Here is a 16,015-nt window from a genome sequence, read left to right on the forward strand (position 1 = left end):
GGGCTGACACATGGTTGGGAATTATGCTGAGACACATGGCTGGCCTGAAGCCAGGTACAGTGCACAGCACTACTGGGTCAGGCCTGAGTTACTGACAGATACCCAATAAGCTTTTAAATCTTTATATACTGTGCAAAATCTGCCCAACAGGCTTCTTTCCCTGGCCAACACCCTGTTCAGTTTTCATGGAGCTGTACACGCTGGCATTTGTGAATTAATTTGGGATGAGCGGGACCACATCTGACTCAAAACATTAAACAAACACAACATGTCAATACATATGTCCTGACAGGTAAAGCTGACTACAGGCTGTTGACTGAACGAGATCAGTAAATATAGCACAGCACACACAGTAAGACATCACAGAGGACTTTCCACAATATCTTAAAAAGCAAAAACAAATCTTAAAAAGGAAATATCTCCAAGGAAATCTGTTATTATCGGACACATAAAATGATATTTTGTGTTATGTTTGTACAACTTATCATATTGTTCCATCCTTATCCCTCTCAGACCACAGCAAACGACACTACTTGTTGTGAGTTTATTCAAGTATGGTGTGAAATATGTGGGTGAGTATGTGTAGGCTACTACACAATATGGCTTTCCATTGCATGTTGAACAAATAACCTAAATAAAGTTATATGCAACTGATCAACTGGAATTGTGTGGACAGCCTTATTCAAAATGTGTATGTATGAGTGCATGTGTGTGTAAGTAGAGAAGGGAAAAGTCACACCTGTGTGGTGGCCGCTGCCACCACACAGGTGCGATCACGATATCCCCGTGGTTTGTGTAAGTTTCACATTTTACAACACTATATCCCCTACAGAGACAGAGATAACTGAGTGGATATTATGGCTGTCCTTACCATATGTGTGCCGGAGCAGGCATCAGATCCACCTGCCAGGCCAGGCCTTGGAGTTTGGACTTTAAAGCAGACCACATGCTTGCTGAGAGCTGAGCAATAGTGTCCTCCCCAAGCTAAACAAATCCACTGTCTGATAATGCCCACTAAGGTAAAGCGCCTGGGGGTGAGCTTTGACTAGACACACACACACACACATCAGCAGTGCATTAGGTGTTAAAACTCCTACAGGCCCTTGTCAAACAAACAAAAAGTAGTCTCTAAATAGTCTCTACTAAACCGTCACCAACAGTCAAAATGAAAACAAAACTGTGTCCTTCATTACTGCATCAGCCATAAGTGTCCAGAATTGTGCAACCTCTTACACTTGCAACAACACAGAATGGCCTTCCCACAGTAAAGTTGGAAGAATGAGCTATGTTAAAAGAAACATCACGCACCAACTGCCATCCACAAGCCAAATAAATCAGCAACAGGGAACAGTCTATTTGATGGGTAAAAAAAGAGTCAAGAGGAGACAGACATTTAGAGAGTCTGAATAACACCTTATTTCAAACACAGACTTAGTTACCATACGTGGCTGCTCAAACACTTTTTCTTCACTGAAAAGGATAGTTTGAAAACAGTCAACGCCATACACATGCTTCAACTGTCCCTTGGCGCTTAGCCACAGCTCCTTGGCAACTAAACGGTTAATATGCAAACAGCCTGTCAGATCCGTATGAGGGGGAGTGGCTCCCTTTAAGAACAGATGAGGGAGGGAAGAGGAAGGGGAGGGCAGTAGCAGAGCTGGTGAAAGGAAGAGAATGAGTATGTGTGTGTGTGTGTGTGTGTGTGTGTGTGTGTGTGTGTGTGTGTGTGTGTGTGTGTGTGTGTATGTGTGTGTGTGTGTGTGTGTGAAGAGAGAGATAGGGTGCATGTAGAGGCACAGGTGTCTGTCTCTGAACACTCCATTACTTCCTTATCAAAGGGACTGTATTATTGCGACACTACTCTTATTTCTTGCCTGTACCACTGTGAAAGTCTCCACTAACTCACCATTAGGGAAATGAGAGATGAGAGCCAACATAGCACTGACTGAAAAGATGGCTACCACCCATCAGTTCTTCAGTGTCTACAACTAGCTGCTTCTCTTGTACACAGACAATATAGCCATTAATGAAAGACATAAAAGGCCTTTTGATCTCTTTTGCACTTGATTCCAGTCAATAATTTCCGGTGAGAAATATGCCGTTTTCACTTAGAGACTATTTTTCCAGAGAAGTACTGAGGACTGATAGAGAGCTTCATTACATGGTGCAACAACAATCACCTGAAGCTCAATATCAGCAGAACCAATGAGCATGCGGTGAACTACAATGCTTCAAATATGGATGTTGCTACAAAGAAGCTACAAACTGTAAAACTAGACGCTTCACACACATCTTCAACACGGCAGCACAGAAGATCTCTACAATCAGCACAGTTTTAAGGTGGACACACAAGATCAGTGTCAACAATTCAGCACCTGACCAAATGTGTAGTATCGTCACAATCTGCCTTCTGTTCCTGAGTTATGGGGCTGAATAACGGCCAGAAATGTGCTTCTGCTGAACATGATGTCAAAGTGAAGCTGACCTTTGACCTTTTGGGCATAAAATGTCATCATTTCATCCGATGAGACATTTGTGTGAAATTTTGTCATAATTAGTGTTTGGCCAAAAATGTGTTTTGTGAGGTCACAGTGACCTTTGAACACCAAAATGAGTCCAAGTACAGCTTTGAGCCAAATCTGAAGAAATTCCCTCAAGTCATTCCTGAAATATCGCCTTCACGAGAATAGACCATATGTTCAGACAAGCCAAAAATGAAATAATGCCTTCGGCCTCAGCTGTCCGTGACATAGGGGCATAAACAATAAAAAAACAAAGCAAGAAAATATATAAAAACCCTGATAAAGTGTCATCAGCTTCACTTCCAACTTTGGCTAAACCTCCTTATTACTTTTCACACTTCCTTGAAACGTTTCTCAGTGCTGTTTACTAAGAATAGGCTTGGCCTTCAGTGTTTCTCACAGAGACAAAAATATCACAGATTCTTCATCACCATCGCCAGATATCATACCTATGGCTTTGTTAATGAAACATACAGTACATTGCAGAGTTAAGTCTAGGTGTGTTTTTAAAAAAAAATAAGATTAGACGGTTATAATTAGGCCTACAGCAACAGGCCAGTTTGCAGCCACAATGGAGTGTGTGAGGCACCTGCAGTTATGATAAATGAAAGGAGACATGATGCACAGCAATGCTTCCTCAACCAATTAAATACAGCACCGTGCATTAAGGGTCTTTTATTCAGGGCCAAGAGTAACAGTAGCTGAGCCGAGAATGTTGCCCTCTAGAGAAGCTGCTGAAAGTCTAACAGCACATTAATACTACAGTTGGGCCTGCTCCATTTTGGCCAAACAGCCTTACCGGGTCACACTAGCAATTTCAACCTACTATACTTACTTCTGCACCCTCAAGATGAACCATGCACTAAGGCCAAGATGTAAAAAGAAGTAAGCAAAATTAATGTCTGACAACTGTACTGACCACCAAAGATACAACACGACCAGCAGTGTGTGAGTGTTCGCGTCTGTCTGGGATATTTATAGGAGACACACATGTAAAGCTCAAAGGACCATGATCATAAAGACAAACAGAAGACAACGTGTACACATGCAAACACCCTTCCTTCCCTCCTTCGTCTCACACACACACACACACACACACACACACACACACACACACACACACACACACACACACACACACACACACACACACACACACACACACACACGCGCTAACCTTTGCATGAGGTTAATTCACACTGGACACACTTAACTAGCGGGTCCAGCTATAGCAGGGATGTGTCTCAGGACTACAGCCCTGCTGCACTTCTAAGCAACTCCAAGCCAGCAGGTATTAACATGCTCGCTGTTAGCTTGCTGTGATGCAGTCCCCTCATTGACTACCTTATTTACTCAAGTTCAGCACAGACAGACATTCTTATTGCTAAATAAAAGGTTTATGAATGTACAGACAGGTCCATGTCAAGACAGGGGCAGCATGTACACCCTGTGATCTGGCTAGGACAGAACTGAACACTAGGGGGTGACTGTGAGGAGAGAGCAGGAACACATGGCAGAGAGAAGAGGTCTGCCATCACCTTTATGTGACGTAGCTGCCTGAATCATTCTAATGAAAATACCAGAATGTTCCTTTGCATTTGACTGACATAAGAAAAATACAAAAAGGGAGTAGGAAAGCTAAGAAGCAGCCCACAAAACTCCTGTAAAAAGCTGACTGTCCTGCGACTTGAGTTTGACTGTTGTACCAAATACAGAGTACAGTATAGCCTGAGCCTGGCTCTGCGTCAGTCAGGCCAATTGACTGAGAAGAGCCGGCAGTGATTCTAACTAGGGCATCTGGCCTTCTTGCATCTTTAAGAGTCAGCTCGGAGGGCAGTTGCTCAGCAAGATTTAAGATGATATTCTAGGGGCTAGCACTGTGTGCGAGCACCAGTGAGCATGAGCCAATGTGAAAGCAAGAGGCCATCCATCCACAGAGGGACACCCTTCATAATTAGTAGCTACCTCCCGAATTTTACATACCAGCAGTGCCATTGCAGATCCTTTGCTGCCCAAGCATGGTTCACCACTCTAAATGCAGATCTGTTTCCTGTTAAATAAAGTATTAGTACAGAGTTAATTTTAAGGTAACCTGTGTACCTATCACATACTGTCAGTTGTGTCTTTTCACCAGAACAACACTTATTGAACTGCTACAAAACGTACATAGTTGCATGTCATTTTCTCACAGACAATAGTGCTGAATTACTGCTCTGACCCTTTGGAAAAGGTCTTGCAAACATTAAGAATAATTCTAGTTTATTATGACTTTCATCATTCCTATCAGCGATGCAAACACCATAGTCACCAAGGGCAGTGCTAAAATCTGGAAATACTGCAACAGTAAAGTCTAACAGGGCAAGAAACACGAGCGGGCAGGTGATCAGGTTAAGAGCTAGAAGGTTAGCCAGACTATCTAAACCATCTAAATTGGAGGTAAAACCTTTTACGGTGACTGCACCAGCATATCAGAAATAGTCCCTGATTGCAGAGGAAAACTGAGAACATACAGTGGATCAAAGTTGAACTCAAACCTATAAACTCTGTTGGAAGTTGTTTGATTTTTTCTAAAGCCTGGCTTCCGCATCGCAGCAGTAACTCTGTTGAGTACAAAGTTATCACAGCACCTCCAAAGAAGTGACACTTTTGCAGGTACTATATAATTCATCTCTCAAAGAAGAATTAAATATGTTTTGTATACTGAACAGCTCAAGGCTTTTGTGTACTTCACATGCTGTGTGTCACAAATTATTATTTTTTTTTAACTGTGGTTGTTCTGGGTAATGACACGGTGCTCTCTGAATTGGAGATGGCACAGCAGGTCAGACACCAGGCAGTAAAGTGACGCTGAACTGTGCAAAACAAGCAAGCCGGATGATGCCGTTCATTAATGGGAACATCGGTGCAAACTGAAGAGTGAAGCTGAGAGGGGGTCCCTTGGGATGCGAAAGAGAGAGAGCCAGACAGAGACTGAGAGCGAGGGGAGGAGAGGAGAGAGGGAGGGATGAGGTGGAGGGGAATTCAGCAAGGGGCTCACTGCCAGACCTTTACAACTCCTTCATTATTGAAGCAGTGCAAAGTGAGAGCAGGGGCCAAAGTCTGCGTAAAAAGGAACACACACAGAGGCAACAACATACATCTGCACACATGCAAGACAGGGCGGGCGCATAGTCGACCTGCAGCCTTCAGGATATGATGAAGTAAGGATTTTTTTTTTTTCCCTGCTTTCATTTCCACGGCCTGCTCAGTGCGAGGCAGGTGTCTGTGGAGTGAATCTTCCCTGGAATGGTGGAGGCCAGGCTTTCTCCCACCATAAAAAAGAACATAATGTACAGGGTCACTTCTACGCAGAAGAAAAACTGATATTTTGTTTGATACTGAGTTAATTCTGGTCTTTGATCACCTGTGCCTGTGAGTCAGATTATTATGAGTTGGGAATTTCTCTGTGTCCACCAAATAATGAGATACAGACACTGTAGTCTACAACTGTTTGACCTGAGAGAACATGCTGTCAGAGATGGACTGCACTGTTTCAGTATCATTTAGTTGCTGCATTTCGTCCACTTGCAGTCGTAAATATTCATGATTCAACTCAGCTCAGTAAAACAATCATCGTGACCATCTGAGTGAACGCTGGGCTGTGAGACAGAGCAGACAGAGGGTGACAAGTGATGAAAAGGAATCTCAATAAATAAAGAAAAGTCAATGCTGTTCATGAAGGCAACAGTACTTAAAACAATGACCAGAAAAAAACAGCTAATTCCTGTCAATAAATCAAAGAATGGATGAAGACATAAAAACCAGAGGCTGTCTTAGATGGCAGTGGAGAAACTTTTCTTAGTTTTTTAATTGATATTTTTTTTATTACATCATTTTAATGACGGATTGCAGGACAAACGAGAGAGAACTACCATTAGGTACTATTTGTTTTACGTGTTTTTTTATAATTTGGTACGCTGTGTAAAAGGCCGTGATAATTTGCTGGTTCTTTTCGACATGAAAGTAGCACAAAGACAAAACATGTCATGTTTGACCTCATCAGCTTCATTGATTTTTGTAAATATCTGCTTATTCTGAATTTAATGCAGCAACACGTTTCAAACAAGTTGGGACAGGAGCAACAACAGACTGGGAAAGTTGTGGAACGCTCCAAAAACACCTGTTTGGATCATTCCACAGGTAAACAGGTTGATTAGTAACAGGTGATAGTATCATGATTGGGTACGAAAGGAGCATCCTGGAAAGGCTCAGCTGTTCACAAGCGAGGATGGAGCGAGGTTCACTTTGTGAACACATGACTGTATAAAGGATGTTACTACTTGGGCTCAGGAACACTTTCTTCGGTTCTGTTTTGTTAATCAGACTTTAATTCAACTACAATTAAATTGCACTACACTCAGATTTGATAGAGTTAAAATGTTACATTTTCAATTGTACATTACTTTAAGTGTAATTTCACTGGGCGTTCCTGGCATCTAATCTGAGACACTAAATAGATAATACCCACAAACTCCCCTACAACAACAACAACAATACACAAGGGGCAGTGATGCACAGGGACACAATTTGTCGACAGTTTGGTTTGGATCGTTGCTGTTTATCTTGCCATCTTGTGTCAGTTTCTTGACGTGCATCGAATGATAGGTGCACTTGTGTACGTTCTACTTGCTAATTTGGTTAAAAAATGGATAAAAGCAGTAGACTTTCAATTTGGAAATCTACTGTGAGTACTTCCTCGTGCTAACTAATAGCTAAAATTGCAAAATGACAGTAAAATGGCTATTACAATCATGCAAACCTTTCATTTTTATCAATCATATCCCACTCAGCAGAGTGGAGGCACTTTGAACCGCAGACTGCCAGCACGATAACAAGCTGCATCAAGCTAACAGGCACTACACTGGCTTTGGTAGAGGCAGTGGTGTGTGTGGTAACACTAATGATAGGTAAAGGAGTCATGCCAAATTTTAGTCCACCAAGCCAAGGAAACCTGACAATTAACAGGAAGACCAAGATTGGCTCTACACTCAAATGACTGCTGCACGACACTCAACCATGAATTCTCAGGATTGCTTTGAACCTCTGCAACCTATAGAAAATTGACATCTTTGTTTATTTAAATTGACCTTTCTGTGATGACAGACTAAAGACATACCAGTTTAGACAGTGAACTTTCTTCTTCAAAAATTAACAGAGAATTGAGTGAGTCAATTGCCCTGTCAACAGAAATGGGGTGTTGTAAAATACAAGCTCAACACTCAATAAACAAAGTCTCGACTTACAACACAGGCGTCCCTGGCAACTAGTGAATGACTTCCTTCTGACACAAACTTGTTTGCTGAACTTACAAATCAGTAACCAGTGAGCCAACCGCCATCTCTGTGCACAATGTGGCTGACATTAAAGTGTCAAAGTCAAACTGTGGGGGAAAAAAAAAACAAAAACACACATATCACGTGAAACAGAAGGACAGCTTTATTGTAGCACCACTAACATTCAATTGCTTTAGTCTAGCTAGCTGTGCTCAAGCTTTACTTTATGTGAAGATGCTTTATTCCAAGAATCCCTGCCTCCTATGACAAGATGACAATCACTGTGCCAGCTGTAAATACAAGGGCAAAGGGGTCATTACCCCTTCATGCCTTATCTAATTTCCTCTGTTGCACCAGACACTGACTGAGGCTATTTTACAAGTGGTTTTCATGCTGTCTTCCTCAAGAGTCTGGAGTCTTTCTATACCCAGAGACATTCAAACCAGCCAGCTTTCTTTCCCCTCGCCACCAATCAAAGGTGAACATGAGTTCAAGGAGGTTAACTCACGTCACAACCAAAAACTGCATTCCAGTCACATACACACACGCGAAAAAAACCCTCCTTATTTGACCACTGAGTAAACACTCACCCACTCATCACCCCCGAAAAATATTCAAAGCCATTTTATCCTTGGAGAAAGAGGCAAGAGAGGGAAAGAAGGAAAGAAAAGCAGAATAAAAGAGCATACTTTAAATTCAGACCTACTGTGCACTTTGGGCTGGCAGCTTTCCCACATGCTCCTAACACAGTCAATCCAAGTACAGCTCCCTCCTCCCTCTTCTGTCCCAGCTCCTCCCCCGCCTCCTCTACAGAGCCCTCCCCTTCCGCCCACAGCAAAGACCGCCTGACTTCCTGTTTACCTCTGACCCTTAGCTATCCCCCGCCCCCGCCCTTATCTGGCAGGCCTCCAAACACAAGGGCTGATGAGGCCGGATGCAAGTAAGCCAGCGATAGAGAGAGAGAGAGAGAGAGAGAGAGAGAGAGAGAGAGAGAGAGAGAGAGAGAGGTTGTGTATGGATGTTGGGGGAGGTGATCAGAGGAAGTGTGCGAATGAGACAGCCTATCACCATGTGGCCACTGAAGCAGCAGGTTTCTAAGGGGTGTGTGTGTGTGTGTGTGTGTATGAGTGTGCAAATTGTGCGTGTGTGTGTCACATGTGGGTGGTGGGGTGCAAACCAGGGTGATGCACGGTGTCAAGTTTCAGGGCTGATTATGGCATTGCCTGCCCAGTCTGGTCGGCTGGATGGCTACGAGTTATATAAACCTCAGAGAGGTCAGGAATCAACAAAGCTAGCATATCACACATACACGCGCCAACCCTGCTTGCAAGTGCACACGCATACCCTAAGTTGCTTACTCCGACACAGCTCAGAAGCCAAAGAAAAGAGGAGAGTGAGCTGCGATACCCAGTCAGATAATAAATCTAAACAAGCAACGCAGGCAGACAGGGAGGAGGCACCTGCTCAGTGTCACTGCCAGGGGGCCTGTAGCGGCTACAGCAGCCCAGGCCATCAGTATCCATTAGGTTCCACTCCCATCTCTGTTTCTGTTCTATTCAGCAAGGGAGCCGTTACAAACCTTATATTTGAAGCCTCTGGTCTGATGAAAATGACAAGCAGCAGAGTGTAGCAGCAGGGCAAAAAATTGCAAAACCAGTCATTAAGAATACACGTGTCATGTCAAGGAAATAGGCATGCTACTTAGCAGAACAGTGGCAACATTCAGACACTCAGGACACTTCAGAACAGGCGACACTGAGTCAGTAGTACCTGACAGCAGAAGTATAGCATCATGTAATCTTAATGTCTGTCTATTGTTGAGACTTGCTTTTTAAAAATATAATTCATTGATGTAAGAAAAATCTGTCATGGTAGCAGGTGACCTGAAAATGCTACCTGTCACAGCCAACATTTACACTGTATTTGGCAGGTGGCAGGTGCTAATTTCATTCTCTACTGACAACTGTTCCAGGTCTAGTCGCTGTTTTTGTATTTATTTATTTATCTGCGGCATAAAATCACCAATACCCTGTCAGTCTGCCAATCTCATTTCAAAAATACTGTAGGAGGTAGTAAAGAAATTTAACTGCAGACCAGCTGCATATAACCTACATTTTAGAGTAACCAGGTTATTGCAATTTATTTAAACTGATTTATGGCGCCAACTTGATGTCTCCCAGTAACCTGGTTTCTTGTGTGCACATAATCATGGTGGCCCATGTCAGTTTTGAATAGGAATGATGGTTCCTTAGATACTAAAGGGCAGGGCTGATAGTAGGGTGACAGTTTGAGTGCGCCACTGACCCCAACACTTTCACAAGGCAGTCCTGCTCAATAATTGGTAGCATTGCTACAGGTTACACATATTGCTTCTCACATTTATTCTGTCTGCTACTTTAACGTGCACAGGCATCTCGAAAGATGTCAGTTTCGAGTTCCTGACTACACGCAGCACAAAGATTGACTGCTGACTCACATGAGTACACATAAGCATCACAAACAGGCACCCAGCTCAGAGGGGTCTCACTAGTGTGCTTGATGTCTGTAAGCTTGAGCTACCTCCTCAGAGAGAGCCCCTAGCAGTTGTTGAAAATGATTCATGGAACAGGCTGGAGTTCGACACACATCTGTTCATTGAAATCTGATGTATTGCAAAAGGGGCTAAGACATTATTGTTTACTCAGTTTAACATCTGAATATGGCAGCCTGGGACATCTATTCAATCTTGAACCCCAGGTGCTCATCATAGCTGCAGCTGACCAGTACAACCTCTGGATATCCTAATTAGCCACATTCACTGTGGGGGAGTGAAGAGTGGACAGCTATCCCCTGATGCCTTGCCTGTTCAGCAAACACACTATCAGCAGGCTCTTCACACATCAGTGCACATGAATAGCACAGTCAGCCTGTAAGCATCAACACAGGGCTGGGTGTTGACACAGACAGGGAGAGGCTCGTTCGTATGGCTGTGGTTCATGGCCCCATTTCAATCAAGGACCTTTGCAGATGGCCAAATGGCCTGTGTGGATTCGCTCTGGTTAGGCAGACCACCAGTTCTGTATGGCCTGCTGCCCGCTGGGCCATTGTCGAGCCAGCACTCAACACAGGTTGCGTTTTGGCCCGTACCCATGGGTTTGATTTCAGAAGTGAAGAGATTTAAATGAATCACTCAACGGTTTTACTGTAAAATTGGAATCATTCGTGTGTTTACTGCACTAGGGTAAACGCAGATGCCGAAACTGCAGGGTTGGTAAGATCATGTCAACCAACACTTCTGTGCTGTCAGTGACCATGAGAAACACTGTCAGCCTTGTCAATATGAATGAATGAATGAATGAAGGCTTTATTTCCTACATGTAACCAACAAAACAATAGTAGTTTAACATGTCCAGAAAGGAGCACGAAGAAGCAAAGGCTTATTTAATCCTACCCCTTTTCCATCACTCAGTTATAGACAATCACTGACTTCAATATTATCTGTACCTGTCATATGTATACATATACCTGCACACCCAAAAACATACATATTTACACAAGAACATATTTAAAAAAACAAATTAAATACTTGTAAAAAAAACAAACAAATGGAAAGTCAATATGTGGGCCAGGAAAAACACAAGTCCTCTTATAAAAAAATCTGTAATCTGTTTTTGCTGCCCTCAACAAAATATGTTGAATTGTTGGTACAAATGTTGTTGTTGTAAAAACATGGCTGAAATCTAACAAATATTATCAAAAAGGAACACATGGATGTGTTGAAATTCACACGTCCTTTTTAACGTGTGCAGACCATGATCAAGCGTCTGTTGCTTTTGCTGCTAGTCATGTGTCACTCGTGGGCCAGGAGGCTGTGTGGATGCTGCTAAGTTACTGGCCAACTGAGGTCCAGGAACCGCCTGAAGCCTGTTACAGCCAGCTAATGCATTCTCCCAGTCTCCCCCTACGCCTCCCTTCTCCCTCTCATGCTCTTCCTCTCTGTCTCTTTCCCTCCCTTTCTTTCCTAAGCTCTCCCTCTTTTTCCATGAGCTACTGCTCTCTCCATCTTCCAGCTCGTCCCCCCCCCCTCCCCCCTCTCAAGTGCTAACCACTCTCCTCCACCACGCTCTTTTCTTCCCGCCCGCTTTCTCACATGTGCACTCACACACAGAGATACACAGAAACTGTGGCAGCTACCACAACAGCGTGCAACCTCCCCCACACTCCAGCGAGGCAGTGTGCAAGTGCCTCTGGCTTGCCCTGACCCACATCTTGATATAGCCCTAAGTATGCTTACAGCTAAGTCCTGAAGACACTCCTGCCACTCTTAGCCTAATCAGGCCTGACCTGCTGTCGGCGAACTGGGTAGATAGGCCAGACTGGACAGACCGCAATCATTTTCAGAAGGCTTTCAGATGGCCCGAGGTACCGCCTCTCCACCTTCCCCCACTCCACCACTGATTGCAGGTTTCCAACTAGACAAGCACATGTTCTACCTGGGATAGTTAGTTAAACATTATATGAGTGGCAGCATGCCATGCTACACTGGGAAAAAACATCAATTCACTTAATGTCAGCAAAAAAAATGTTATCCACTAGTAAAGCACAAATATATGCAAATATAACTAATCTAATTTCTTCAGTTAATTTCAGTTTATCAACCATCACCTCCCTCCAATTTCCCTCATTAGATCATTAATTAAAACTGAGAAGAAATGAGGTAAAGCAGAGAGTGCATAGGGTGTACATAGGGTGTACAGATATTACTTAAACTAGGACAAAGAGAATATTACATTCAGTAGACTAGAATGTCCTGCTATGCATGTGCCTCAAAGCAAACAAATCCTTTCCATTATATTTTCTCAAAAATGAAAAATACTCAATTTATTAATATTGTGTTACCTTCTCTTCCTTGTATTCAACTGGCAGTGGTTTTCTGTGCTCATGGCCCCTCTCCTGGCTGGAATCAGCCCAGGAACAACTGGATTCGTCCTGTTGGCTGAGAGCAGCCTCCAGCTGGGGCAGTAGGTCGGGCAGGAGGTCCGGAGGCTCCAGGCCCTCCAAGTCTCCATCCTGAGCCTCCGATGGCAGGAGGTTGTCTCCCAGTGCTTGGTATCCATTAGTGTTGATGGCCCCGCAGCTCTGAGGCTGCTCAGAGGGCAGTTGGCTGGCCATGCTGGGGTAGCAGCTCATAGATTCACCAAATATCTCAGATGACTTGCAGTTCCCCTGGGTTTCTCCAGAACATCGTAGGGCCCGGAAAGGGCATTGCTCTGCCTGGCTAACTGGGGCCACAGTATGCTGCTGACTCATAACTGGTGCAGATGGAAACTGACATACTGCTCCTGACAGCTCAGGCATTGAAGCAGTGAGGGGTGCATTGGTGGTGGTGAGCCTAGACACTGATGCTGAGGACAAAGACTGCTGACTGAGACTGGATATTTCCGGCTCTCCAGGGTAGGCAGGGTACTGAGCTGGTTGGTAAGCAGTGGCAGAGCTGACTGAGCATGTGGGCAGGGTGTGAACCATAGATGATGAATGCATGGGGAAGGGATGGTTAGGATCCTCTGGTCCTGATCCAGAGAAGACTTGACCTCCCCTGGTCAACTGATAGCTACTCTGCTGTTGCTGTGGTTGTAAGCAAGTCCCACTCAGAGAAGCATTTTGACTATCCAAATAAGACTTACTTAGAGCCCTTGAATGGAACCTTGGCCCTCCTACAGTCAGCTGGTGCTGAACCTGCTGCTGAGCATGGTGAACTTGCTGTTGGCTCTGAGATTGACCTCCCGGTTGAAAGGAGAAATTGTGATGCTGCGGTTGCTGCAGGGACATAGTCTGTGTGTTAATTTGTTGGTGCTGGCGCTGGTTTAACAGCTGCTGCTGATGACTTTGCTGTTGTTGCAGCTGCTGCTGCTGCCGCATTCTGTGCTGCTGCTCCTGCTGATGATGGTAAGGGTGGTGCTGTTGCTGCTGTGTTGCTTGTTGTCTGACATGAAGTTGCTGGTTGTGCAGTTGCTGCTGATGACAAAGCTGTTGGTGCTGCTGTTGCCGCTGTTGAGATATAGGGTGGTACATATTTCCATTCTGGTCTTGGTTGCCCCACATTGGACTGCTACTATTACAGAACAGCCCATTGGATTGAGGTACTTGGCTTACAGCGGCATTGTGGTACTGGCCATGTTGGTCTGCAATCACGCCACTGTCTCCACCACTTGTGCCACCTAGACCAGAAAATGGCTGCCCAATAGGATTCTGTGCCTTAATGCCAATGTAGTGACCCATCTGCTCACTGTAAGTAGGCATGGTTTGTTGGGTAGAAACTGGTGGCATCATGTCTTGGTGTTTCCCTGGGCCTAGAGGATCCACTTGGAGGGGCTCAAAGTCAGTACTGAGGTTTAGCTCATCCACAAGTGATGGTGCTGAAGGAAAGCCATCCTCATCCAGCCCTTCCAAACCCCCAACAAAGAGGTTGGGGTCATTAAAGAAGTCCATGGCAGAGCCTGAAGGGTAACTGGAACCTTTGGAACTCCACTGGATCCAAGCTGGTCCCAATGAGCCTTGTTTTCTATAAGGCTACAGCATGTCCATTGTTTTGTGTCACTGTCCAAAACACAAAGGGAGAGAAATATTAAAATAACTGTGTGTTTTACTAAGTGATATATGATCTAGATAAACCTCAGCTGACAGTTTGCAAACAAACTACAAGCTCCTCATTAAAATGATTAAGCAGAAACACACACACACAAAAATAATAATTTTCAGTCTGATAGTGTATGACATGACAACTTATCAAGTATATTTTTTCCCCACAACATCTATTTTTATCATCACTTTCCTCATCAGTGATAAATGGTTGTAGGCTTGCAGAATTGCATGAATGCCCATGCAGTGCTAAAAAGGCTTACAAATGGCAGGTAATGGCAAGGTCAGAAAGATCTAGGAGAAATGTGTTTCTGTCAATTAGCTATCAGCACTGCCTTTCATGTGTGTAGCAAAGCAGCTGGTAGAAACCAACCGCCAGCCATCAGCAGGTGCCTCTTCCTGTACCCCCCCCCCCCCCCCCCCCCCCCTCTCTCTTTCACACACACAAACCACCTCAACCCCCCCACCCCCACAGCCAATGAAGCCTGCCCTGCTGCTGCAGAATGTGTGGGAGGTGCAGACAGCTGATAGAATTTCAACAGCTAGGGACACAGGCAGATGAGGTCCTTTGAGTGAGTGTGTGTGTGTGTGTTCTGCAACCACAGACCAGCGGAAGATGACAGAAGCTTTCCCAGGTCAGTCATTATATGCTGACTTGCTATGCACACAGTCAGACATTTATATAGTATCTTAGTGTGACTTGTGAAGATACTTATCATTTTCATTGTTTAATATATATTTCAAAAGACAGTCTGGTTGATGATGGGTTTAACAGTGTATTGGAAAGTGCTATTTCCTGCATATCATTACCTTAAATACACTGGGTGTTGGTCAGTCTTTTTGTACATAACTATTGGCAGCCTCAATTACGACAACTGTTTGCAATAATAGGCCAAATAAAAATGAATTAAGTTTTCAATTTTAATGAAAATAAGGAGTACATAAATAACACTGCATCGGACAGAGTGTCCAGTGCAAACTCACATTATGAGGTCAAAAATGTTGTGTGTTTTATTCTTACAAGAGGCTAAATATCCTTAAATGGCAATAAACAGGCACAACATTTACGTATTTGTACAGTCTGCAAGTAAACTTAAAAAAGTAAATCCTGACAGTAACACAAGCAAAATGCCTGAGCTTTTACACTAAAATATGGATGTAACTGCCAGCTTTTTGACATTTAGGTTATGTTGTTAAAAGGTCAATTTACCTTGGTGGCCTGCTTGGTCCATATTAAACTAAAACATGCACAGGAACCATCTGTCTCACTATTGGTACTTGGGGCCAGAGCCTCTCCCAGCTGACACTGAGTGAGAGGCAGAGTAAACCCTGGACAGGTCGCCGACAACCACTTATGTTAGCGTTTACGCCTACGTGCAATTCTTGAGTCACCATTAAAGCTAATCTGCATGCGGTTGGACTGTGAGAGGGAAATAAAGCACCTGGAGAAAACCCACGCAGGTCCAGGGAAGACATCATGCTGCACACAGAGAGGCCACAGCTGACCTGCAAGTCAGGACCCAGAACCTTCTGCTAATCACTGCATCACCACACCATCCTGTT

At 44.0% G+C, this 16,015-nt stretch overlaps 1 protein-coding gene across 2 annotated transcripts in view; it reads right to left on the bottom strand.

Moving 5' to 3' along the window:
- chd9 (chromodomain helicase DNA binding protein 9) overlaps positions 1-16,015 on the bottom strand; it is a 70,610-nt gene that overhangs the window by 51,956 nt on the left and 2,639 nt on the right. For both annotated transcript variants that reach the window (XM_041941376.1, XM_041941368.1), the window contains exon 2: positions 12,713-14,410. In XM_041941376.1, coding sequence (XP_041797310.1) covers positions 12,713-14,302 — 1,590 coding nt within the window. In that variant the 5' untranslated portion in view covers positions 14,303-14,410. The remainder of the gene's footprint in view (positions 1-12,712; positions 14,411-16,015) is intronic.

This window comes from Chelmon rostratus, chromosome 1, assembly GCF_017976325.1.
Source record: "Chelmon rostratus isolate fCheRos1 chromosome 1, fCheRos1.pri, whole genome shotgun sequence".
NCBI lineage: Eukaryota > Metazoa > Chordata > Actinopteri > Chaetodontiformes > Chaetodontidae > Chelmon > Chelmon rostratus.